This window comes from Amblyomma americanum, chromosome 1, assembly GCF_052857255.1.
Source record: "Amblyomma americanum isolate KBUSLIRL-KWMA chromosome 1, ASM5285725v1, whole genome shotgun sequence".
Classification (NCBI taxonomy): Eukaryota; Metazoa; Arthropoda; class Arachnida; order Ixodida; family Ixodidae; genus Amblyomma; species Amblyomma americanum.
Genome location: NC_135497.1, coordinates 131688341 through 131714692, shown reverse-complemented (window position 1 = coordinate 131714692; position 26352 = coordinate 131688341). Strand labels below are relative to the sequence as shown.

Here is a 26352-nt window from a genome sequence, read left to right as displayed (position 1 = left end):
TATCTTTTCTCAATTTATTTTTTATGCTGACCAGATATTCCATACTGGATTCGATATTCGAAGCCATTTTTTCTTCATATTCGTATTCGATTCGTATTCGAAAATTTCAATATTCGCACACCCCTAGGTAAAAACGACAAGTCAAAAACCTAGCGCAACGGCGCTGTCACCAATGCATCTGGGGGGGGGGGGGGGGGGGCTAGGAAAACTGGAGAACTGGAGTGGGGCTCTAAAGGTGTTTGACTTCTGAATGAAAGGGTTGGTGGTTGATTGGAAGAAGCGGTGGATTTTGCATTACAAAACCACGTTTCCGGGCGGCGGCGGGAAAGGGTGTTGCTGCTGACTTCAGCTCAGTCAGGCAGTCTCCGTACACGCCAGTGGCCTAATCATACGTCCGGTTTCAGCAGGTTTCTCGTGACACTACAAATAGTCTTCCTCCCATCTAAAGCGCGGTGAAGTGCTACATGGTGAATTAGAAAATGACAGTCTTTCACCTTACCTAAAGCAGGTATATTCGTCAAACACTTTCCTGGATACCGTTTAGCGTCGTTCGGGTACAAGACAGGTGTTAGCTACGAGCTGAACTACAGAGAACAGTTTTTTGCATCGAATTCTTGAGAAGCGGTTTAAAGAATCTTCGATGAGCTGTACTGGGTGACCACCTCGAATAGGGCATTTTTTTTAAGGTGCAGCACATATACGAGCTACAATAACGCTGGTTTCAAGCAGGCACGACGCTGCTGCCATCTCGCGAGCTCATGCGTTGCAAATTTTTGAGCTCGTACAGGGTAGCACACGGAGTACCATTCTCTTTCACCTACCTGTCCTCCTTCTTGTTCCCGCCGGCATAAATTGGCCACGTTTAGTACCAGGATACATAAAGCAGTTACGCCGACGATAGCCTCAAATGGGCTTGGCGCGGACGAACAACTTCCGAAGCAAAGTTCGAAGGAAGACCCCGGCGATGAGAGCGGAAGGGATCAATAAATGTTGGTTGTGAGGTGTCCTCCGTGCCGCGCTTCAAACCCGCCCCCCACACACCGATTGCAAGGCAGGGCGGAAAATTACTACGTTGGCGACGGGCTTGCTCCCCAAGCAAGTCAGTTGAGTGGGCGCTGGCTTCCAGCATCTGTTTCGATAGATAAAAGTACTTTCTCGCTTTTATTATTCTCTGTTCGAAGGCAGCGCGCGACCGAAAGAGTTAATAGCAAGTAAAAAAATTAACTAAAATGAAACTGAGTGTGTTAAGGAATGAAAAAAAAGTGTTCCACGGCACCGCCGCTAATAGGCGTTGAATCACCGGTGCACGAACAGGCGAATCAAAATGATTTAACCTATTCTCTTCCTCTCTGGGCGACGACAGAGTAGCGGATATGCGGTCTCTTGCAGTGATTTTTGTGTCCTGTAATGCTATTTCAACCACGCGTTACTCCTGCATTGTGCAGGAAAGGAGCCGGCCCGCTCTGCCTCCTCCTAGATGGCGTCAGCAGTTTCAGGCACTCACGCAACCTACGTGCCTGCTCACAATGGCCCGACGCTATTTCGGCGAGCCCGTTCAAAGCGCGAAAAGGAAAGAAGAAAGACGTGATCCGAGCAACAATGGCCCACGAGAGGCCTTTCTTCCGGAAGCAATGAACGCGCTGTGATGGACGACATAAGTCGCCAAGATCCGTATAAATCGACAGACAACCCGCGACTTCGCGTGTCTAAGAACCGAACGCCTTCGCCTAGTGCGGCGAGTACCTGACCCCAGTGCACTCCCACGCGCCTTTCCAGCAATCCCATGCACCAAGTAGGGCGCGTCAATTATCACTATGTCTGGCGCGCTTATTACCGGGGCCCCGTTACTCGCGATATATGACAGAACGGTGCTCCATTAGGCGCTCGGTGCAGCGACGGGAGCACCGTGAGTCAGGCTGCGCCGTGTTTGCGAACGCTGCAGCGACAGAGTCGACTCACCTCATTTCCCCAACTTTTCCCGCAGCAAATGAGCACCTGGGATTGGCTGAGGACTCGCCCGAGCACCACGGCGGTAGTGCGAGAACAAACGATCACCGCCTCAAAAGGGCGGGCGCATATGACCCAACAAACTTCAATCCATCCGGGAATATTGGCGAGAGTAAGTACCACACGGCAAAGTTTTGTCTTGTTTTCTTCATCTCTCTCACTTTCACTGTCTCTTCGTTCCCTGCATATCATCTCGGCGTTCTTAACTGCGCGGGAAACTATCTAGACTCATAAGCTGCGATGCAGTGAATGTATCAGAAGGTGGCGGCCTCCAGGCCAACTTCGTCTGCGTACGCTCTTGGTTAGACGGTGCTCTTTAGGCGTTAGTTTTCTTTCTTCTTTCAACAAAGCTACGCACAGAGTGAACCTCTCCATGCAAAAATAGCTACATTAATTGCCTTGCCGTGCTGTCCGAATTTCTGCGCTCTGTTATTCGTAACTTTATAACATACGATTTAAATGTGGGACTAGCAGTGAATTGATAAGGGAAGTTCCCCGGGAAGAGCAATACATTCTGCAGCGGCGATAGAGATCTGCACGTCAAACTTCTTGTGCAGCCTAAGACGGCGCGAGCGAAATACAGAATAAATTAGCCTTTTTCGTTGTCGTCCGCTCGTCGGTGCCGGGATTTCCGAGCATACAAAGGACACAGCACAAGTACCCCGGCTTAGCCAGGATTGACGTGACATCAAGTGGATGGGACGTTCTCCAAGCCATTTACTAAGGAAACAACGTGCTCAGAGTATTTAAGGAGCGTCCAACACAACCGCCCTACCGTAACGCTTGTTTCTGAAAGATTTCGCGGGCCTTGCCATTGAGGCGTTTAAACGGAAGCGGCACGAAGTTGACTGCAGAACACTGGACATGAAACACGTGAACTAAATAAATCTTGAACAAGCTTTTGCTTCTTGTCTTGCTAATGTGGTTGCGCATAGACAGCGCATTCATTTTACTTATTTATTTATTTATTTATATTAATTACGCATACAGCAGTCATACGGACCAAGCAGGGGGGTAACATTCAAAAAGCAAAATACAACCAAACACTATGCAAATCCAATGTTCAGAGGCAACAAACAATGGAAACAGGGTGTGTTGATAATACCAACTTTACACATAGGATAAAACTCTTTTCAAATGCAGCGGCATCAGGAGCCGAAGAGGCATTCCAAAAAAGCCGTCAATGAAATTTGTTGGTACGTGGGGATTAGCAAGGGTCCCAAAGCTGCACATTGGCTCATACCCAAATTTGTTGGTACGTGGGGATTAACAAGGGTCCCAAAGTTGCACATTGGCTCATACCCAAATTTGTTGGTACGTGGGGATTAACAAGGGTCCCAAAGTTGCACATTGGCTCATACCCAAATTTGTTGGTACGTGGGGATTAACTAGGGTCCCAAAGCTGCACATGGGCTCATACCCAAATTTGTTGGTACGTGGGGATTAACAAGGGTCCCAAAGCTGCACATGGGCTCATACCCAAATTTGTTGGTACGTGGGGATTAACAAGGGTCTCAAAGTTGCACATTGGCTCATACCCAAATTTGTTGGTACGTGGGGATTAACAAGGGTCCCAAAGCTGCACATGGGCTCATACCCAAATTTGTTGGTACGTGGGGATTAACAAGGGTCCCAAAGTTGCACATGGGCTCATACCCAAATTTGTTGGTACGTGGGGATTAACAAGGGTCCCAAAGCTGCACATGGGCTCATACCCAAATTTGTTGGTACGTGGAGATTAACAAGGGTCCCAAAGTTGCACATGGGCTCATACCCAAATTTGTTGGTACGTGCGGATGAACAAGGGTCCCAAAGTTGCACATGGGCTCATACCCAAATCTGTTGGTACGTGAGGATTAACAAGGGCCCCAAAGCTGCACATGGGCTCATACCCAAATTTGTTGGTACGCGGGGATTAACTAGGGTCCCAAAGCTGCACATGGGCTCATACCCAAATTTGTTGGTACGTGGGGATTAACAAGGGTCCCAAAGTTGCACATGGGCTCATACCCAGATTTGTTGGTACGTGGGGATTAACAAGGGTCTCAAAGCTGCACATAGGCTCATACCCAAATTGGTTGGTACGTGAGGATTAATAAGGGTCCCAAAGATGCACATGGGCTCATACCCAAATTTGTTGGCACGTGGGGATTAACAAAGGTCCCAAAGCTGCACATGGGCTCACACCCAAATTTGTTGGTACGTGGGGATTAACAAAAGTCCCAAAGCTGCACATGGGCTCATACCCAAATTTGTTGGTACATGGGGATTAACAAGGGTCCCAAAGCTGCAGATAGGCTCATACCCTAATTTGTTGGTACGTGGGGATTAACAAGGGTCCCAAAGCTGCACATGGGCTCATATCCAAATTTGTTGGTACGTGGGGATTAACAAGGGTTTCAAAGCTGCACATGGGCTCATACCCAACAATTCTGGGCAAAAACATTTTTGAGCGGGAAACCGCTTATGAACGCAGTTTTTTTCATATAATGTAAGATATTCCTATAACAGTCAATATATCCGCAGACCATTCGACGGCAGGCTTGTATTTTTTTTTCTATTCACGTTTTTGCTATCGTCAAAAGCGTTCCGTATTGGTTTTCTATGGCAGTCTTAACTGTTCGATGCGATCGATGGAAACACTTTAAAAGAAAGATTTTGATACATGTCAGAATAATGAACCATTACCTTCAAGATTTCCATAAGAGTGTCTTACAATTTTCCAATTCTCAAAATGTTTGCCCAAGAAAGCTGGACTTGGGACGACCTATCTGGAGGGCTCCAGTTTAATTTAGACCACTTGGGGTTCTCCAACGTTCACTGACATCGCACACGTGAATGAAATTAATGCATGGTGCCGCCACTTCCACGTCACGTATTCGGCCCACTTCTCTAACCGGAAAAGAGCTATAAATATTTCCATTAGAATGCTCGGCTCCTGTGCAGTTACATTTTACTCGCCACACCCTGACTGGAACCGTCTGTTCCTCTTGTGACGTCAGTTTTATTTTCCTACTTGCGGCCCTGCAACGCCCTCACAGCGATTAGCATTTCGATGAGGACCCGCCAAGGTGGGTCAGTGCCTAGCGCGTTTGGCTACTGAGCCCAGGACAATTGCAAGAGACACTCGTGTGATGTGCGATGTCGGTGCACGTTAAAGAATCCCAGGTGGTCGAAGTTATTAATGCGAAAGCATTACTAGTCCCATTACGAGAAAAGACGGGGTGTGTATGTGAGATGGCAGGAAAAAACAGTCACGTCATCAAGCAGCCGTATGACGCACACAGCAAGCGGGGCACCGCCACTTGAGACAATCCTAGAAAAGTCGTTCGTCTAATGTGGCGCCAGTTCTCCCAACATTCGTACCAAAATAGTGGCGCAACCGTTTGTGCTGTGGTGTCATAACGTTTCTCGTTGCATATAGCTTACATGCGCAAGTCAAGTTGGAGGCTAGCTTACGGCAGGGAATCGAACCTACTACATATGTACCTTCAATTGTATGCATTCCCAGGCTTTCTTATCAAAACTGTGAACCAACCGTTTGTCGTACAGCGCTACTGGTGGTGTTATACGCGCGCGTGAGTGTTTGGGTGATCTCATACTTGGAAAAAAATACTCATCGCCTGAAATAAACTCAGTTCACAAACCGCAACCAAATGTCTGTCTTGCGTCTGCGACATGCGTTCGCATTCCCACACGTAAGCAGTCTTCTCTCTGCCGAACTTTTTTCCACAGCCCTGCACTGCGATGCCTTCCTCTCTTCCTTCCATAATTCCATCCTTCATCCCTTCCCTCACGGTGCGATTCGGGTGTCCACCGAGAGTGAGGCGCTTATTGCGTCTTTCCTTTCTTCGTGGACAGTTTTCGACGAGAAAAGCAACACTACCCAGCCAGAACTTTACAAATCTATGCGAACATTGTATGAACCTAAAGCAACGTTGCCAACTTCTTTCTTTTTTTGAAAATGTGTCTTCGCTAAAACTTCGGAAAAGCGCATCACCTCTTATTGATTGATTGATTGATTGATTGATTGATTGATTGATTGATTGATTGATTGATTGATTGATTGATTGATTGATTGATTGATTGATTGATTGATTGATTGATTGATTGATTGATCGAAGCGCAGTGGAGGACGCTGGATTTATTTTTACCTCGTGAGGTTCTGCATCCTGTACAGTAGCCTCAGTGCAAAGGAGACAAGTGAAGGAAAAAGTCCGCCGCGGTGGCTCAGTGGTTATGGCGCTCGGCTGCTGACCCGAAAGATGCGGGTTCGATCCCGGCCGGGGCGGTCGAATTTCGATGAAGGCGAAATTCTAGAGACTCGTGTGCTGTGCGATGTCAGTGCACGTTAAAGAACCCCAGGTGGTCGAAATTCCCGGAGCCCTTCATTACAGTGTTCCTCATAGCCTGAGTCGCTTAGGGACGTTAAACCCTCATAAACCAAACCAAAAACCAAACAAGTGAAGGAAAAAGTGCTCGTTATGACAGACATGACGGAAGCCAACAGTCATGGAAACCAAGAAGCATAGGGGATGTGTTTCTTTTTTAATTTGTGGCGTTAATTGGAGAATAATAGTGTAAACATTCAGTCACTTCAAGACAATTGATAAGAAAGCAGACGAAAAAACAACCACATGCCACCAGTGGGATCAGAACCCACCACCTCCGAAGAAGGCCGCGTCCGGTGCTCTACTAACTGAGCGACGGTGACGGCTATCCAATGTTCTGCTTTCGGGGGTATTTATGTGTAGTGTATCCGAACCTTGAGAGTGTTTACCAGCGCCACCCTCATCCATAGCGGCGGACATAGTACTTCCTGTATTACCACGAGTGCCGCGTAAGAACGTGGTCAAACGGTGAGGGCGGAAGCTGTGCGAGAACCCTCTTATGCTCTTTATGACATCAAGGCTGTCATATTCGAGGTCCTCGTTACACTCTTAAGCAGACAAGTGAAGGGAAGTGAGGTGCTCGTTATGATATGCATGACGGAAGCCACTAAAGTAGAACATTTTGCTGGGTTAGTCGGTCCATTCTGACATAAGTGAAGCAGCGCGAAAGATGCCCGAAGGCAAAAACGAAGAAGGGACAGTAAAGAGCGCTGAAAATGTAAATGCAGAGCGCTGAAAATCTTATATGCATGCCTCGTTTACGTGAAACTGTGGTTCTTGATAGAAGTAACGACAGCGTAACCCGGGAGTTCCAGGAAGCCTTCTTTATAAAAAGAAAGGGGTTAGAGTATGGCAGTGACGCGTCAAAATCAATGTATGGGAGTGAACTTGACTTTTTAGAACAGCATTGTTAAATTTTAATGTTGACTGCGTTTGTTTGAATCGTTGAGTGTAACTGTTTTGTCGTTTTTATTGTTAAAGTCTTTGCATTTTTTAGCCACACGTTGTAACATTCATTCTGTGTATATTTTTTCTACCATTAATTTGTCAGATTTATCGGTTTTACAGTTGTCACCTTATTGTAGATGTTCTTTTGTTTATCGGCTTTATGGGTCTTTACACCATGTGACATTAACTGTTATATAGTCATCCAGTGTACATTTTCATTCTTTTACTAATCCTTTTGTTATTCAATCGTCTTTTAGCTTTATCACCTTGTTATGTATTTTATTGCTTTTAGATCTCTTTAAACCATGTGACGTTGAGTGCATCTGATTACCTCTGCCACAGGCTTCCTGTATATTGTGCGCGTTTCGCTCAATAATAATCAGTTTCAGTTCAGCGCTCTTTCCTGTCCCTTCTTCGTTTGTCCTTCGGGCTTCTTCTTTCGCGCTGCTTCACTTATGTCATGACGGAAGCCAACAGTCACCAAAACCATGGAGTGTAGAGGATTTTTTTTTATTTATGGTGTTAATTAATTGGTGATGATTATGATGATGATGATGAATTTTTCTATGGCGCAAGGGCATCTGAGGCCAAAGAGCGCCATGGCACAAGGTATTTTCGTCTACTCAAGGTGGGGTCAGAGACCCAATTCCCAAGCAATTCACCATAAATAAGCCGAGAACTAGACCAGGGGAAAGCTTGTACCCATTGTTTCACCGGTGGGTACCCGGCGGCACCGGGGATCGAAGCCCGCACCTACCGCAAGCAAGGAAGATGCTCAGACCACTAGACGACAGCTGCAGTGTTAATTGAAGATTAATAGTGCAAATATTGCCTCGTCTTGTCTGCTAAATAGTTGTTTACTTGTCTGCTTAATAGTTTACTCAGGGCCTCGAATCTGGTAGCCTTGATGCCATAGGAAGCGTAAGAGGGTTCACACATGGCTTCCGCCCTGGCCGTTCGATCACGTTCCACGTCACACTGGTAGCGGTAATGCAGGACGTACTACGTCCGCCTCTTAGTACGAGGGCGGCGCTGGTGAACACTCTCAAGGTTCGGTAACACTACACATAAATACCCCCTAAACCAGAAGATTGGACAGCCGTCGCCGTATCTGAGTTGGTAGAACACCGAACGAGAAATTCGGATGCTGCGGGTTCGGATCCGACCGGCGGCATGTGGTTGTCTTTACTTTTGTTTTCTTATCAATTGTCTTAAAGTGATTCAATATTTACACTATTAATCTCCAATTAATTACCACCACAAATTGGGGGAAAACATCCCCTATGCTCCTTGGTTTTGGTGACTGTTGGCTTCCCTCAGTACAAAGGCATTTTCGCATTTCGCCTCATTCGAAATGCAGCCGCCGGAATCTAACCCTGTACCTGTGGGCCCACCAGCCGAACGTCATGTCCGCTCTGCCACTACTGCGGATATGACCGCCAAATTCAAAAGCAGTACAATTAATTTGTAGTTAAATATATATGAATCGTCCACTTTTGATGAAAGCCTGTTTGTCATGCTCGACCGTCTCCGCATGCACGTGATGCCTCGAATGAACATCATCAACAGAAGGGAAAGTACTGAAGTGCGAGACTGAGGGCTATAAATGCACTCCTATGGACAGCTGCCAGCACTGGATATTCAAGCCCTTTCTGTTCGGCTGCCAGCATGGTCAAGTGTGCTGCGAAAAGAGTGAGTACAATCATTTCGTGAACGAAAATTGTTACGAAGTCAATTCATTAAGAGGACCCTTGTCCCATGGGCACGCTTAACCACGGTTTTCGCTGAAAGTTATTACCGCTCTCCACACCGAGGAACCGATCACGGTTACACCGCTAACCACGGTTGTCGAAAACTGAATTTGACGACTTCGATTTGCATCTGCAATCGAGAAAATGGTGGCGCTTGTGGACGGAAGGTGCCCGCTGGAGTCCGAGCACGAAAAGAGCACGAGCCGGTCCGCTTCAACAGCATACATTTTTCACATGAAAGCTCGTTTCCAGAGCAATACATTAAAATTGGCAGTGTCAAGAGTGTCGACCAACGGCGCTTTTATGCAGCCTTCGGGTGCCCACCGACGGTGCAGCAACAGGGCACTGCAGCCCCGTTCCACGGTGCTCAAGTTACACATTTTATATCGTCGTAATGTCGAAAAAATTATTAACGAGAAAGCGTTTCTAGGCTATGTCGGCGGGGTCGTGTCACGAAAGCGTGTCACCAAAACGTGTCCGCAGCGATTGTGACGTTCTCAGAAGAGGTAATATCAAACGAATGGTTGTGATCGATAGAGGACGATGTGAGGATGATGCGCGAAAATTTTGATATCAATAGAATGATTAGTTATTTATTAGAGCGAATAATGTAAAAAAAACTTCGAAATAGCGCAGATGTCGATATAGTGAGTGGACGGGAAAACAGTCGTTGATGGCAAAAGAGTGGGAAAATAAGCAAAGAAGTGAAAATAAAGTTTGAAATGTATTGAAATGTGTTTGATGAGTGATAATTAATCGAAGGAAAAGTCTGATTGGCATAGATTAATTTGCTAATTAATGAGAAGCGGACTTCGATTGGCTCAAAGAGGGGCAAAGAGAGGCGACGAGTGTCGTGGAGGCGTCAATGCTTTCGCATTCCTCCCATGCGGGTAGGTGCAGTGATCTCTAACGTTTTGGATCTAAGCTTAGCGGCATAGCGCATTATTCAGCGAAAGCTGATTGTCATTAGCGGCCGAGAGGTGTGGAGTGGCAGGCCTGCAGTTTGACGTTTCACAGGCGACCGCCCGGTTGGGCGTCTCACAGGCCCGTTTTGGCGTCTATACGCTCACATGCATACTCGGTCTTCTTCCGCTTGCGATCTTCGGTTCGATCGCGTTCCTGGCACACTTCACGGATTAGCGGTTCTTAAGGAAAGGAAATGGCACTGTACCTCTCTCACTTCTCAGTGGACACCTCAACCGCGCCGTAAGGAATGGGAGGGAAGTGGGAGCGAAAGAATAGAGAAAAGGATGCCATACTGGAGGGATCCGAAATAATTTCGACCACCTGAAGATCTTTCACTGACTCCAGGGCCCGCTTGCACGAAGCAAATATTCTAGTTCCCAGTGCTGTATTATTCGCAGTCTAAACCCTCCGTTGGTTTTGAGCAAAGGAAAGGCGCATAACTGGCTCACTGGGTCAGTGGACATCTCAATCACGCTTTGAGGTACGTAGCGGTGGTGTCCATCGAACGCGTTACCCAGCTGCCGTTGTACACTTAAATTGCTTATACTACACGGCTTCTGCACAGCTATTACAGCTTTCGCTGTAAAAGGTCCAGTCCCTGCCATATCACAAAAACAGGAGACAAATTCGTAACGCTCCGAACACCGGATGCCACGAGCTTGTAGCAATGGTGCCGTCCGTGAGCGAGCCAGACGACGGCGCCCTGGAAGTCCACTGCTCCCTGATCGTCAATGGGCCTAACTTGTTTCGCATCGAAGCCACAGCGGATGGCACTTTGGAATTGGCCAGCGCTATAGTAAATGCCCTGCTCATTGCACTACGTTACTATCAACAACATTGTCTGATAATAAAATAAAAACATGATTCATTTAAGCAACGCCTTGTCATCGGAGCTAGCGTAGACGCTTACTCTGTGGTGGAAGCATGCAGGACGGCTGAGCGGCGCCGCACCGGCGGCAGCTGCTATGCGGTTCTAAGCAGAAAGTTCCTTGTATCGCCGTTATAACTTCTGCTAGTAACATGATACGGGTCAGCGATCCTCAAATAGGATTCCTTTTTGACATTTCTTTATCCCAGGACTTGATATTTACAAGAACTACAAACTTTACCACGCTTTTCTGACGGTGGCGTCAGAGATGCATCGCAGAGTTGGCGATGTTGGCCTGGCATGGGCGACTTGTGGGAGGCGCGGAGGTATACGGTGATGTGCTGCCACAGTGCGGCGTTTGAGCGCACTGTTTCCGCGCCGTCGAACGGCAATCTAGAAACTGCGTTGTCAATAATCAAGGTGTTTACAAATGCAGCTTGGTTTTTCCGATCACTGCGTCACTTCATTTGTTCGACCCAAGGGGTCATCGGCTGCCTTAACCGAGAACGGTGGCGAGGTGTGGGATAACTGCAGTTAAATTTGATAACCGAGGTTAGACTGCCCGTGTGACCAAGGTATCCAACTCGGGGGCCAACAGTCATGAAGGGAAACTGGGAACTCATAAATCTTTTATTGGGGCACAGGTTTTCGTTAGATACTTTGCACTTCTTGAAAAAAGCTTACTGCATGTTAAAATGTTATGGCGTTCTATAGTATGCCCTTTTATGGTATGGCATTCTATGGTGCGGCATTCTATGACATGGCGTTTCATAGTATGGTATAGTATGGTATGGTATGATATGGTATGGTATGGTATGGTATGGTATGGTATGGTATGGTATGGTATGGTATGGTATGGCATGGTATGGTATATGGGTACATAACGTCCCAAAGCGACGTCGCATGCTCCTTCATAATTCTGTTCAGAGATGACCATTTGTTAGATTCTTTCAGGTGTCACGCAGCTACCATGGCAGCGGCCAATCAGGAGAGCCGCTCAGGCGGGGCATGAAGTTCCATCCCACGAGGAATTCCCGCGCGAGGAGCGCGACCTTTGATCGTCAAAAAAAGCGACGAGAGGAGAGGGAAAAGCGCGAAGGCGCTGAAATTAAAATTTTCATTGCAGATAACTCAGCTTTTAAAAAAAAACTTTTAAAAAGTTCTTGCTGGAGGATATTCCTGAAGTAGCATCCTTTAACATCGCAGGAATACCGCACCTTTTTGAGAGCCCCTTTCAGAGACTTTCAAATCACTTTACGCCGGAACAAAATGTACTGCAAAACTGCCAAACTTTGTAGAAGTAATCAAGAACGAGACAATAACTACGGCATATGTTTGATTAGAATTTGGTAACCTCGAAAAGTACCGGGAGCTGCCCATTAACGTCTCAAAGCTACACGCGTATTATAAGAGACGCGTAGTGAAGGTATCGGGAAAAATTTCGGCCAACTGGGGTATTTAACGTGCACGGACGTCGCACAGCATGTGGGTGTTTTACTGCGAAAGCAGTAGCAAAATTTTTTTAGGATACTGCAGAAGTATTAATGTAGGCATATGCCGGTTTACCGGACGCAGGCCACACATGCGAAGTGCCGCACCTGGCCCCACCCGTGTCAGTGCTTGTGCGCAGGTGGCGTCCGTTAAACCGGTATACATCGCTGCTAATACGTCTCCGGTATGCTAAGAAACGTCTAGTAGGGCGACTGTGCTGCCAAAACGTCAGCGCCGCCGTTGGAGGCCGAGGCTTCACCGTAAGAAGGAGAGGAGGGAGAGGAGAGTAAAGAGAGAAGAGCCGCTGAGCCCAATGGAGGAGCGACGGACGGACGGACGGACGGATGGATGGATGGATGGATGGATGGATGGATGGATGGATGGATGGATGGATGGATGGATGGATGGATGGATGGACGGACGGACGGACGGACGGACGGATGGATGGATGGATGGATGGATGGATGGATGGATGGATGGATGGATGGATGGATGGATGGATGGATGGATGGATGGATGGATGGATGGATGGATGGATGGATGGATGGATGGATGGAAAATAGGAGCTTCCCTTTTGAAACGGGGGTGGTGGCAGTTGCCACCATTCTCGGCTTTTTTTCTTTATATTTCGTTAATGCTGTTTTAAATTGGTCTAAAAATTCGTTATTTTCATTAAATCCACTCTCAATCCTACACTTCTAACCTTAGGTCATCTCCCTGCTTTTGATCCACCAATCTTCCAATCGTGTTTTGCTAACCTCCGCGGCATACTCATTCACATGATCATTATCTCTAAACCCTAGGGCCTCAGGGAGACTGCTTGCATAGGCATCTGGATGAATACCACCACATTCAATGCTCAATTGCTTATACAGATTTACCACACAGCACCCCAAGCGAAGCGGAGAAGTACTAAGGCGAGGGTGAGAGTAGGAAGCAATAAAGAGATACAGGAGAGCCATAGCGTTCAATGGAAAAGCACGAGAGAGAAGAAAAGTAGTCACAAGAGCGAGAGGCGTAGCGAGGGTAGAGAGAGAGAGCAAGGAAACAAGACGATGTTAAAGCGCCATAACGCTTCCAGCGGCAGGCGCGCGGGCTGACTCAGAGGGATTGCGCTCGGCCGCGTCACCAACGGCACGCGCGAGAGCGCAGTTCTCCTCCAGCACTGCAAGTGAACAGACGTGTACGGTGTCTTCTCCCCGTTACGCGTTGACTACCATGCATCCCGCGGCAGCCCAGCGTGCTCGGCGCGCTGGACAATAGCAGTTGAAGCGTCAGCGACGGCGAGAACTGCGATGACGCCAGCTACAAAGAAACGACGAATTTACGGCAGAGGAAATGGAAAAGCGTTAGCGCAAGCAACAGTCCTCGAAAAAAGTGCAAAAAAGTACCGCGCTAAACCAACATGCCCTGTCTCAAAGCACAAGGTGCTAGCCCCACCACACATAAGCGAAAAGCATTCACGCAAAGTTCATGCACAAAGCTGCTGCACCCCCGGTAGCAAACACGACGCGCTAGCCAAAGCGCAAATCATCGCGTCAAAAGTGAAACCAGCAAAAGACGAAGGCAAACCCCTCGATGCTGTAGCAGCCGTTTTTTAGACCGACAACTGCTAAAGCCACGTTGCTTACTTGTGCGTCGTCGTCGCCACGTTACACGAAGTGCGAAAAGGGAAGGGAAAAGGTAGACGGACAACGGGTGTGGCGCGCCAAGTTGATTGGTCGGGACGTTCTAGCCACAAGTGACGTCACAAGGATTTAGAGTGGTTCTACCCCTTTCCCCCCTTCGCCTGTCACGCCGGACACCTGCCTTATATAAATGGATGAACGACCGTGCATGACAGTACGTGACGCACCCCACCCCCCCCCCCCCCCCCCCCACCCCGCGCGCGTGCACGCACGCACGCACACACACACACCTACTCAGAATTACCAAACACTCCGACTAGCATCAGCATTTCGCACCACCAGCTCAGCTGCTGCTATAAGTCGCTTTTACGCAAAGGTAAACGACTGGTGAATATTTGCATTTTCCCTGCATTTAAATCTCGCTTCCGTAACCGGGACTCGATCCCGCGTCCTTGGGCTCATGAACCAAAGCCCCAAAGTCACCGCGGCGCGTACTACATGTAAAATAGACGTGAACAACTAATGGCTCTTCGAAGTCTATTTTTGATTTGCGTCTATGATATAGCATGTTCTAACATTACCGGAGATTAAATATTGTAGGTTGTTGAAATTTTTTTTTAGTACATGCTTTGTCTGAGTAACAAAAATATACTGAAGCACTGTATAGCTGTTACAGAGCCTTGAATGGCCAAATAATATTATCGCAAATTGAACTCTACTGCTGTTTGGTTATGTCATAAATAGGGCGTCTGCAAATTCACGCAGTGAACTTAGCATTGTGAAGCACAGCCTAATTTAACACAATAACTTAGTCCGTTTAAGACTATACCAGGCGTAATACGCAATTTCTGCATATAAGTTGCCGTTGCTGAGCTACGCTGTTATAAAGGTGAAGCCTCGGAAATTTCAAATCGGGACATTTTCGAATATGTAAATAAGAAATTCAGGCCCAAAGATTGGAGCTACGCTTCCAACAGACACTTGTCTAATTATTTCTTAAAAGTTCACAAAATCTCATCCAAATCACTGCAGCAGCTGGAAGCTTCCCTGAATTCTTCATGTGCTTGAAGAGAAAAACAATATTTTAAAGGAGGCCAGATCGAAAGCCCAATTTAAAATAGTGTTTACTTACAACCGCGCCGCTCCTGAGGATCCTGCTCTACCAGCAACCTCTTTGCTAAAAGTGATTTATCATCCGTGCTCCACAGCAAGGAGTTGACGCGAAGGTGTTAAAAAAATGGCTGGCGGTTCGGCATAGCTAAACATGAAATATTGTGCGAAAGCACAGTTTTATGCAAATGGACATCACAGCCACGCATACTTAACGATTCTGGACAAAGGCATTTTTTAGCGGGAAACCGTTTAGGAGCGCATTTTTTTCATATAATGTAAGATTTCGCTATAACAGTCAACATATCCGCTGATCACCCAACAGCACTCCTGTATTTGTTTTTCTATTCACGTTTCCGCTATCATCAGAAGCGTTCCCCATTGGTTTTCTATGGCAGTCCTAACTGCTCGATGCTATCGCTGGAAACATTTTAAAATAAATATTTTGCTGCATGTCAGAATAATGAACCATTACCTTCCATATTTCTATAGCAGTATCTTACAATTTTTAAATTTTCAAAAATTTTGCCCGAGAAAGCTGGACTGGTACCTGAAAGCGCGATTGAGAAGCCCGCGGTCCCAGGGTGCCAGTTATGCGCCTATTCAACTTTTTCATCGTCAATGCCAATTTACCCAAAGTATGCCGGCGGCCTAAGCTCCGGTGCCGCGTTTCTGCAGCAATGCTGTCAACGCCAACGCGTATTGCTCTAGTGCCTTGTTTCTGCCACAGCGTTGTCGACGGCAACGCATGCAGCGCGCATCTCTCTGTCACTACCGCCACATAGCTCAAAGAGCGAATATTAGTTTCATAGCGGTATTAGTGGACGAAGAAGACCATGTGCAGTGCACAGCGTGAGAGTGTGTTGCAGCTTAACACAAGGCATGTTAGGCTGCTGCAGAAGGAATGCATATTCGGCTAACACGTTTTAAAACACTGGTGTCAAAGGAACTCCAGAAAAGGTTGTTGATACAACGGCACAGGAAACAAACACTCTGTAAGTACATGAGCCATCTGCCTTCTGGAGAGGCTATACAGGTAGTCTAAAGAAAAGCGCACAGAGAGTAAATTGAAGGTGTCAGCAACTTTCTTAAGGAACTCCATGGAGGCCCCTGACGAGTGTGTCCCGTCGGTGCGAATAGGAAAGGCAAATGAGCACTGAGACGCCTTATAAGCAGAGCTACTAAAAAAGGATGGTTTGACGATTTGAAAAAGAAAAAAACGCGAAACAAGCTTATGCACAAATAAGTGAACAAGGCCGATTCCACCAGACTCAAGAAAAATAAATAGGTTATCGCGACGCATGGGTTCCCATTGGGAACACCATACGAATGTAGCAGATATTCTGTGCATCACCTGCACTTTCTTCCTAACACAGTGGAGAACCTGCAATACATAGGCAAGTTTTGCAAATAAAAAAATATTGCAGACTTGAGCCCGAGCAAACACGGACAGTTCCCTAACCATTCAAGCCTGGGTTCATCGCCTCATGGAGACTATCTGTGAATCCTAGTAGGCTTCACTGCTGCGAATTTGGTGAAGAGGAACCCCTAGGTTGTGATGGGTCCCGCAATCCCAGCTTATGCCACCATAATGATTTGGCGTTGTACCCCAATGACCCAACCAAAATTCCCTGGATTTATCTAAATTAAGAGCCGCACCTGATACCTCGCAAAACTGCTCAGTCAAATGTAATGCCTCAAGCACACTCTTTGTGTCAAACCAAAACAGACCAATATCATCTGCATAGGCTGAAACGTTAATTTCACATTTGCCATGGAGAAACCACGCATAGTTGTGCTGTTAATAATACTGAGGCAAAGGGGCTCAAGATATAGGGCAAACAATAAAGGCGATAATGAACAGCCTTAGCGAACAGATAATTTCAATGGAATAGGTTTGGTTAGCTCTTGGTTAACAATTAGCCTTGTATATAAATCCTTATAGCACTGCCTTATGCCCTTAAGCAAAACATCTGCACACATCTATGCTAATTGTGAAGGCATGGCCTCATGCTAAGGAGATGCTTGCGCCATGATCGGTGAACTCCCACCTGTGCAGTACACCAGAGACAATTGATCATCGTTTCATTCTATGAATTGATGTTCTGTTCTTCTCGGATATATTACGACGAACAATTAAGGACATTGACATCACACCCTACAGTATCCGTTCTTTGCAAGTGGAGAAAAACTGTGTCGTGCATATGATCTATTTATGTTGCTGGGACTATTTATATTTAGTCTCTGGAAGAGCCGCATGATGGACCGCCACCATGGTCGTCGAAATCACCACGGTCGTCGAAATCTTTGCTTCGCGAACAATGCGCTTTGGTGCGGGGAGTATATGCTGCCCGGAAGTGCCGCCTAGCTGACTCCCCTATCTGTATGCATGTGTGTGTCCAAGACTTTTGATGTTTTGGAAGGAGGGGTCATGCAGGGGTACTGTGGCCTGGTGTTTTGTGACGTAAGCATGCTTAGACTTTTCTTTTCTGCACAATTTCCATGCAATAAAGAAAAAAATGTTATGCAGCGGCGATAGCCTAGTGCTCCCGCGCATTGGCCAGCTGATCTGTTCGCACCGCTGGGGTTCAAATCCCAGTCGCGGATATTTATTTTATTTATTTACTTCACTTGGCACGTGTCCACAAACATCGCAAGGTCTTGCTCGCGGTTTACCATCGGAATAGCGATTTCGCACTAAAATGTAACGCTCAGCAAAGTCGGAGCTTTCCATTTACGCTATTCATAGTGGCTACGCAGCTACGTGGTGCAGTTCAGTTCGCACAAAGTATATGAACGTTATGAGAGCATTGAAAGCCTATTAATTTGCGTACAGCCAGGTCAATGCAGCAGTGAACTTATTTTCTGGCTTGAGTACGTGGCGAAAAGACACGAGCAAAAATCGCGTTGCAGATAATGTGTTCCAACGACGCAAATTGAGTGATACTTTTTTTTTTCTCGAAACTGACACCCTTTATCACTTTTCCGTCCTGATGCCACCACCCAAAACGTCAATGCGCTAAGAAACATGAAACGAGAGGCGACTTACTTGTTCGTTGCGTCTCTCCGTTCTTTCTTACGCAGGCCCAGGCAACATCTGCGCCGGCCAAGGATCCGCTTACCCTGGCAGGTGTGTGCCCAAGAACACTGGTCGGTGCATGTCACGAAGGCCTGCCTCGGACTGCAAATTAAACGAAATGTGTTGCCGCAATCGAAACAAATAGAAAAGAAATAAAGGCAATGAGAATCGCGGCTCTGGTTTGTTATTTTAGCTCTCTTTATTTTCCTTAAAGCTTGACATACTCATAGATGGAGTCGAAGGACACAACCAAGCAGGACGCGTCAGAATGCTGCACAACGGACAACACAGCGACAAAACAGCAGAAGAAAACAACCCGGTGATGAAGAAGCGCATGTCATAAAGCACAATGACCAAGCAACGTAACGAAAAAGCAGAACGCTGACAGACAAGCACAGTGACAGCAGAACACTGCGACGAAGCATTGCCACGGAAGAGTGACAGCCATCGGCCAGACATATCCGGCGTATTTCGTAGTACAACAGTGCTCCCGCGACTCGATCTCAGGAATCGGCACCGAGCGATTATTCGCCTCAGTCTAAGTTTGTCAAGGTTTGTAAGAGCGAAGCTATATTCTTGAAGAAGGCTCTGGAATATCACCCGGTCAACAGTGTGCGGCTTGGTGATGCAACGCCCCACCTCGTTCGAGCACCGAGGTCTCCGTAGGTGTCGGATATGCCAGGAGAATGGAGGGTGTACCGTCAAGGATAACACGCAGTATACTATTTGCGCGTAGAATAAGCCGGAGTGCAAAAGCCAAAGTGCTGGGGCGGAACTTTGGCAAAGAATCCGGTATCTTCACAGAGGCATAATGTTTGCTCTCCTAGATGAAATCGCCGATATTCGAGGTGTATTCCCCTTTACAACTCATCGGTAAAGGGCCTACTGACATATAGCTAAAACCCTACCTTCAACACAAACTCGACGCTACTATGGCACATGCAAGCACAGTTCCGAAATCTTCAACGTTACAGTGACTTTTCAAATATTCGACAAACAGCTATTGTCAAGCGCTGTCAAGCATTACCGACTAATACGCCAAAGCCCCTACCGAGTGTCGACACGAGAACGCGAAGGCATCCGGGACCAATTCAAGGAAATGCTTCACGGCAGTGTCATCCAGCAAGCAAAGAGCCCCTGGGCGTCACCAGAGGTACTCGCCAAGATGGCGGTGCACTTCGCTTCTGCATCAATTACTGTCAATTGAGCAGAAGACGAAAAAAGATGTCTCCCTTCTCATATGGATCGACGATACACTGCGCCTTTTGTAGAACGTCAAATACTCCTAAGGCATTGAATATAGAAGCTGACAAAGACGAACTGTTTGACGGGGGGTGGGGGGGGGGGGGGATCCTTGCGATTATCTGGGCTATACCAAACTGCTGACTTTTCGCACACGGAGAACAGTTAAAGCAGCCAGCGACGACCATGGCCCGTGCTGGCTTGCGAAGTTGATGGACATATCAGGCTGCCTCCTCGATGTAGCTTGTGGCTCCAGGAATTCAATGTATTTGCTTTCTATAAATCTGGACAGAAGCACTCCGACTGAGACTGCCGTTCCCAAGTCCCAGTCAATTCGTCTCATCAGATTCAGCAAGACGACGACATATTTTGGCGCACCGCAAGTACTCGTGCAAAAGCAACACATGTACCCCGAATTATGGAGCCTCGTCCAATACCTAGACAGAAGCCTTCAACGCTGAGAACAATGTCCAGGCGTCTATGATCGTCATTCGGCATGCAGAATTATGTCTTCGTGAACAAAAACTTTTTTTGTCAAGGCTGAATGCTCTTTAGTCCAACACAAGAGGACAAGACAGGCGCTAACTTCGGACCTTATGCCAAGATGGAAGCTATTTCTTGAGGAACGTAGGCATCTTTAATCACCGTGGCATTTTCATGTGTGGTTGCTGTCTTCTCTAGCCTAATGCACCTAATACATACAAGGCAAGAGAAGACGACAACCACATGCAGAAAGGTCACGGTGCTTGAAGATGCCTACGTTCCTCAACAAATAGCCTCCATCTTGGCATAAGGTCCTATGTTAGCGCCTGTCTTGACCTACAAGCCTTCAAGAGGAAAGGCTACACTTCATGAACCGACAACTCGGTCCCCCAGGTTTACTTATGTCTTCCTCTGATTTAAAACGTCAAAATGTAGGCGCTATGAAATAAAATAAAACAAGGCGTTTTAGCTCCCGTACGGAAACCTTGATCAGAATGCAATGCAGCAGCGATAGCAGTTTAAATACAATTGAACAGAAGGCGCAAGGAGCGTGCATATGCAGTGGTTAGATTTACAGCGTTGCGACTGAGGGTGACTAGTCGTTTGCATGATTAATGATTCCAGACGAAGGCGAGGAAATAACTTATTTTCGGTTGCTACCACGTGTGCCCTGCCCCGGTTGATGTCGTTGCCTGTTGATACGGAGTATTCGGCAATGGCATTAGAGTCCACCTTTTGGTTTTTAACATCGTTACTGAGCTCGTTTAGGCGCCTCTCAAAGTCACCAGTCTCGCCAACGTAGAGACAGTCTCGTCAGAGCCCGCTCCGTGCTCCCTCTTTTCAAACGTATTTAAACTCCTATCAGTGTTCGTATCCTTTCATTGTGAGCAGGGCTCCCGTACGGGAGCCGAAGGGACTTGTTTTTGGTTTGTCTTTATTTTATAATCGGCGTCTACATTTTCCCGTTTTAATATGAGGGCCCCCGGCCAGACGAGTTTTCGTCCAACTCACCATCCATCTCACCCTCCTCTGAAGAAGAGAAATATTGCGGGCCCCGACTATCCGCCAACGTCCTGAAAACATTGCCGTGACGGAAGACGCGAAAGACGGGGCCAGGGGGGCTCTTCAACCCTGTAACACCGCCCACAAAGCCTTTCCAGCAGACTGTAACCGATCTACTCGGCCCTTTTCCGAATTCAAGATCGGCATATCAGTGGGTCATAGTGGAGACAGGCTATTTGACTCCTTACGCAGAAACAGAAGGTCCGGCTAAGGGTACTCCAGGATGCTTCAAAATTTTTCAAAGAACACATTGTCCTCCGTGGCATGCTGTCCCTAAAGTTTTCGTCTCGGACAAAGCAACACCTTTCAAGGTCGAACTAACGCAAGCCATATGCATTACAGTCAGGTACGCATCCGGAGGACAACAGCGCACCATCCACACACCAGTGTCCTGACGGAGAACTTGAACACATGATGCTTGTTACGCACACGGGCTCGACAGTGTGCTTGCCACTCACACACAAAAAAAAGCAATAGACTTCCGGCGAACACAGGAGTCTAAAAGCATTGTTCCGTCGTTCAGAAAACCGAGCCAGGATCCCGCCAGTGGCATATTTGAGAGAGGAGCTAACGAGTCTAGTACAGCGCGGCGCGCACGCCAAAACGAGAAAGAATGAGGCAATCGGACATTGCAACGCGAAAAATAATGATAAAGGTGATGAATACGCGATGTATAATTGGAATAGTATGCTACACCTTGTTGTGGCTGCCTTTACCGCACAACCGCAAACACGCCGGGCTTTATGACGGTGAACCCGATTCGAGCCATTCCCTGCTTAGCTCTACATCCGACTACAGGATATTTACTATTTTTTTTTATATGAAGACGGCAGCAACTGATATATCGTCGAGGAGTGTTTACGAAGTCTCCGGCAGGGATATTGTAACCTATTTTCTTCCATTTTTTCATTTATCGTCCCTCGTCTTTTGCTGGAGCGAAGCCACTCCCCGAGTTTCCTCTTCGCCACTGGCACCAGCCCCGTGTTAGCAGGAGCTTGGCGTCTCTTCAGCAAATGACGAAAGGCAGGAAATGAAAAAAACGAATTAGAATAGGTTTCAGAATTATTACATATGCCGGTTCGGGCCTCGCCAGCAGCACCAGAATGAGCAGCTAGGTTAAGTAAAATGCCGTTAAATTATAGTTCAGCGCAACACACGTAACTTAAACCTTGCCCTTCGCTAGGACTTTCGAGCTCCATTGCATTCTTTCTTTTATCGCTAATAAAAGTTTTTTCTTCATCATGTGAATAACTTGCGCACCAAATCTTACGCCTGGGCTAGGGTACAAAACGCAAGGGACAGCTCCCTATTTATTTTATCCCCAACGTCTTTGATGCGCGGGTGTCATTGAGTCACGAATCCACTGGAATGCGGCCACGGAACTGAGAATTGAATACGTGAGTCCCTGCCTAGCAGCGGAAGACCTTGTTTGTCGTCCGGTCACCACAACGGCAGTCATTGCATGAGTCGTGAACTCGTGAGCACAGAGGTAAACACAGGCGTTGTGACTCGCTGAGACCCACATACGTATCAAAATCATACACTACGAAACCGTAGGCACTGTTTCGAGCTACCTCGTTGTTGTTTTTTTTCTCCGCGATGCCAAAAGTGGTGCAAGAAATTGACGTCAGAGATGAAAACAAAAACAACTGAGTCGGAACACAGCCCCAGGTAAGCGTTTTTGCTTTGTGTACTGTGGCACCCGTTTCATGATGTACGTAACTCAAGTGGGAACCGACGTCACCTTAGTGAGTAAGGCTACAATCTGTGTCATCTAGCACGAGCAAACATTTTCATTTACGTCAACTTCCTTTCCTTGATGGAAGTGAAAAATTGCCAGGGTGCTTGAAATTTCCTCTGCACAAGATTTCAGCACAGCGGCGAATTCATGAGCGTTCAAAACGTTTATGATGCCATTGAATTACAAACCGCAGAAAGGAGATATACGCTGATTCGCAGAAATCATCTGCGATATATGTAAAAAAAAAATGCTTGCGGTTGTTTTTTGACAACATATGATGAAGGGCGAACGAATGAATGGAACCAAATCATAATAATAATAATCGGTCGGCGACACTCCAGACGCGCAAATACAAAGACAGCGGACACTATTTGCTACAGATGACAGAACACGTCACGCATAGGGTGTAAACGGAAGCGTTGGAATAGGGGGCATGTGTAAAATTTCCGATTACGGGCATTTTCCTTTTTTCCTCTCCTTTCCATTTCTTTAATTCTTGTTTCCTTTCAGGAGAAGAAAGTTGAAAAAAAAAACCAGAGAAAAGCGCATAAAGCCACCAGTGCTGATCTAGACCACGAAGTCCACATATTTTGTGATGCCCTAATGAATGAGCTGCGTTTCTGACTACTTTCCTCCCCCTCCCTTTTCCATTTTTAATCCCGTTAAAAACTTATCAATTATTAATCTCATTATAATTTCGTCTAAAGTAGTGCTTTGGCAGTACTAAGTTTGAAGTTTATTTTGGCATAAATATACAGCGACTGCGCAGTATCCCCCTCGGTTTTGATGCCTTCTGATGAAGCCTACACACCTTGTTCACATTTCAGGAGTTGATGACAGTGATGCTCAAACTAGATAAAAGGAAATTACCCTAGATTTAACCGTGTCAGTCAATGCTGATCTTTACCAAGAGGATAAACATTGACACTCTTAGCAGTCCAGGTCATAAGGCAGCGCTTGTGACATGGCGGACCTATTTTTCTTTACTTTCAGTTTCTGTAATTTATCTATCCACTAAACGAGAGGTCCTTCATGGAGAGCTCTTCATTTAGAGCAGTGCGGCTCGCTTATGCTCATTTATCTCAGTATTTCTCAATGTCAACTCTTTCGTCCATCAGCGACATGTCCTCACAACACGTAAAGGCAATAATACGCACACGAAAATACACTGCTATTCAAACATGGGAACAGTGAATGCCTAGAATTAGTTAATAAATTTATTAAACTGTATCGGGAAAATGCTGACAACGGTTGGCTTCGGCCACTCCACGACATTGATGTTAAATGAGCGACAAAAAGTAATACAAGAAAAACTAAGCCATTATGAAACCCAAACTCTAGCACTAATAGTTTTAAAAAATTTACTGGAAAACAACTTTTTCTTTGTTAATTATGCACGTATAAGCGACAGCCCCAAGTGTACATGCATCATAAAGCAGTATAATACCGAAACATCCGTCCGACAGCACAAGTAAGAAAACTGGAAAATAATTCAGCAAACATGAAAAAATCCACTAAATAGCAGTATTTTCGTCACAATGTCACTGCCACCGAAGGAAGTAGCTGGAGCTCTTAGAGCCGTCTTGCGCACCTGCAGGTCACTCCGCCTCCCAAACGATTTTTCTGCCTTGAAAAGATTCATCTAGACAATACATTATGGACCGCATAACAATTCTTTGGGACTCCATGGAGAGCACAACACATCAGAACAAACTCAGCGGTTTCTCATTTGTGACGACTCGCTCAACACTGCAGATCAGCTCGACGAATGTGGTAAAGGGAGCTGCCGCCTGCGTGTGCGCCACTTCCAGACTAAGTCGGTAAAGTCTAGGATATGGCTAGCTCCGACAAGCACCGGAGGCGGTGAAGCGGGGTTCACTTCGAGCCAAAGACTGCCAATTAAATGCGCAGTCTGTACTACCGCTCGAATATCTCGTCCGTATATTTGCCTCTTCTCTCGCAGACTGTCAGCACAGCGGACGGTGAGTCATGAGCATCAGTCGCAAGCCTGCCTGCTTCAGTGTTCCAGTACAGACTCGTGTCTAGTGTCTTCCGACGAAAAACCAGCAGAAGAGAAATCCGTAAAATTGGCTTTTTGAGGGAAGAATTCCTCGCAGAGAGGTAAAGTAATGCGCTGGCTCCAACGGGGCAAACTTATTCAAACGACGGCTGCTGCAAGCCTGCTGCAGAATCTAAAGAGGATGCCTCCTCAAGGGCACACGTCAAACCCGACTCGGCGCCCTTCCTGGGCTGCTGAAAAGATGTAGAAAGCGAAAGCGCGCCAGAAGAGCCGCTAATAACCTGCCTTAAAATATTTCCCACACCACTCCGTAATTCCGCTTTCGCATTGTCTTTAGAAATGGAGAGTTGCCTGCTACGCAAAAAGTGTATAAATTCGCACCCAAGGCGAGCTATGCGAGGGTACAGATATGTGCGTCGACAAGCCATCCTCGCTGTCCACCACTGCGGGGAACTGCGACCTCTGTACTGGAAGGCCATACGTAATGTCCCACTTCATTACGGAAGATTTGTCTAGAACCAGGTGCGGCAAAATCAAAGCAGTGTCGCAGTAAGCATTTATGCCAACCGATGCCTGCACCGAACAGGCAGCGAGCAAACGCGCCTCAGTTGCAAGCGAGAGGCCTAGACTGGCTCTGCAGGCGTGATTGCGTCACCACGGGCCGACCTGCGCGGGGCCAAGCCCAGTTTCCTGGCCCCGCTGCTGCACGTGGCTATGCGGACACCTCGAAAAGGCGCCGCGCACCGCTGACGGCCACCAAGCGCGTCGTGAGTCGGCAAGAAAACGAGCAGCCTTCGTTAAGAGGCGGCAGCGCAAGTTACGCTCGGGCAGTCCCCCGGAGGCCTGCCGCCATTGAGGTCGCGGCGTCCTTTCGGCACCGTTCTCTCGGGCAGCCCGCTAAGAGCGTTATCAGCAGACCGTCTGCTGCGCCCAAGGATAAAGGCGCACGCACACTTGAGCCCGCCCACACCGCGACGGCGTTCGGGGGACCACGGGGGACCACACGGCGGGACTCTTTCTGACGACGCGCGGCCGCGCACAGCGGCTCCGTGCTCGCCTTCAGTAAGAAACGCTTGTCGTGCGTAAATTTAAGTTCTACGGGGGATACAATGCCAACGCAGCAGGGCAGCAAGCGCCGCGCAGGACAAGTGGAATCAGAAACGCCCTGACCTAAGCCAAGGCTCTCGAGCGAGTAGACGGGAAAAGAAAGAGCAGGCGAAAGGTCGAGGAAGCGATATTGCAAATGCCTAGAAATAAACCACTCTCGTACCGGCCATAAACTGTGGCAACCACCTTGCTACTTACCAGAGCTTTATACGGAAGGATATCGGCAACTAACTAGAACAAGATTTATCAATATTTTGCATAATATAGGCGACGCACTTCAGAGTGTACAAAGGTATCGACACACAAGCAAGACGACATATAAACCAATAGGTTGGCACCAAAAGGCAAGTCTGTTAATCTGTCACACAGAAAGACCGCAGATACACCAATGAGTCAGTCCACCACCTATATGTTAATATTTGAAACGCTATCAAATCTTAATTGCATCACTCTGCCAT

At 47.1% G+C, this 26352-nt stretch overlaps 1 protein-coding gene across 2 annotated transcripts in view; it reads left to right on the top strand.

Moving 5' to 3' along the window:
- LOC144136079 (uncharacterized) overlaps window positions 1-18412 on the top strand; it is a 32296-nt gene extending 13884 nt beyond the window's left edge. The window contains exons 2-4 of one of the 2 annotated variants that reach the window (XM_077668219.1): window positions 1985-2119; window positions 8916-9038; window positions 18245-18412. In XM_077668219.1, the coding sequence (XP_077524345.1) occupies window positions 1985-2119; window positions 8916-9038; window positions 18245-18384 (398 nt within the window). In that variant the 3' untranslated portion in view covers window positions 18385-18412. The remainder of the gene's footprint in view (window positions 1-1984; window positions 2120-8915; window positions 9039-18244) is intronic. The other variant, XM_077668220.1, reaches the window with a different exon arrangement.
- Window positions 18413-26352: the final 7940 nt, after the last annotated feature.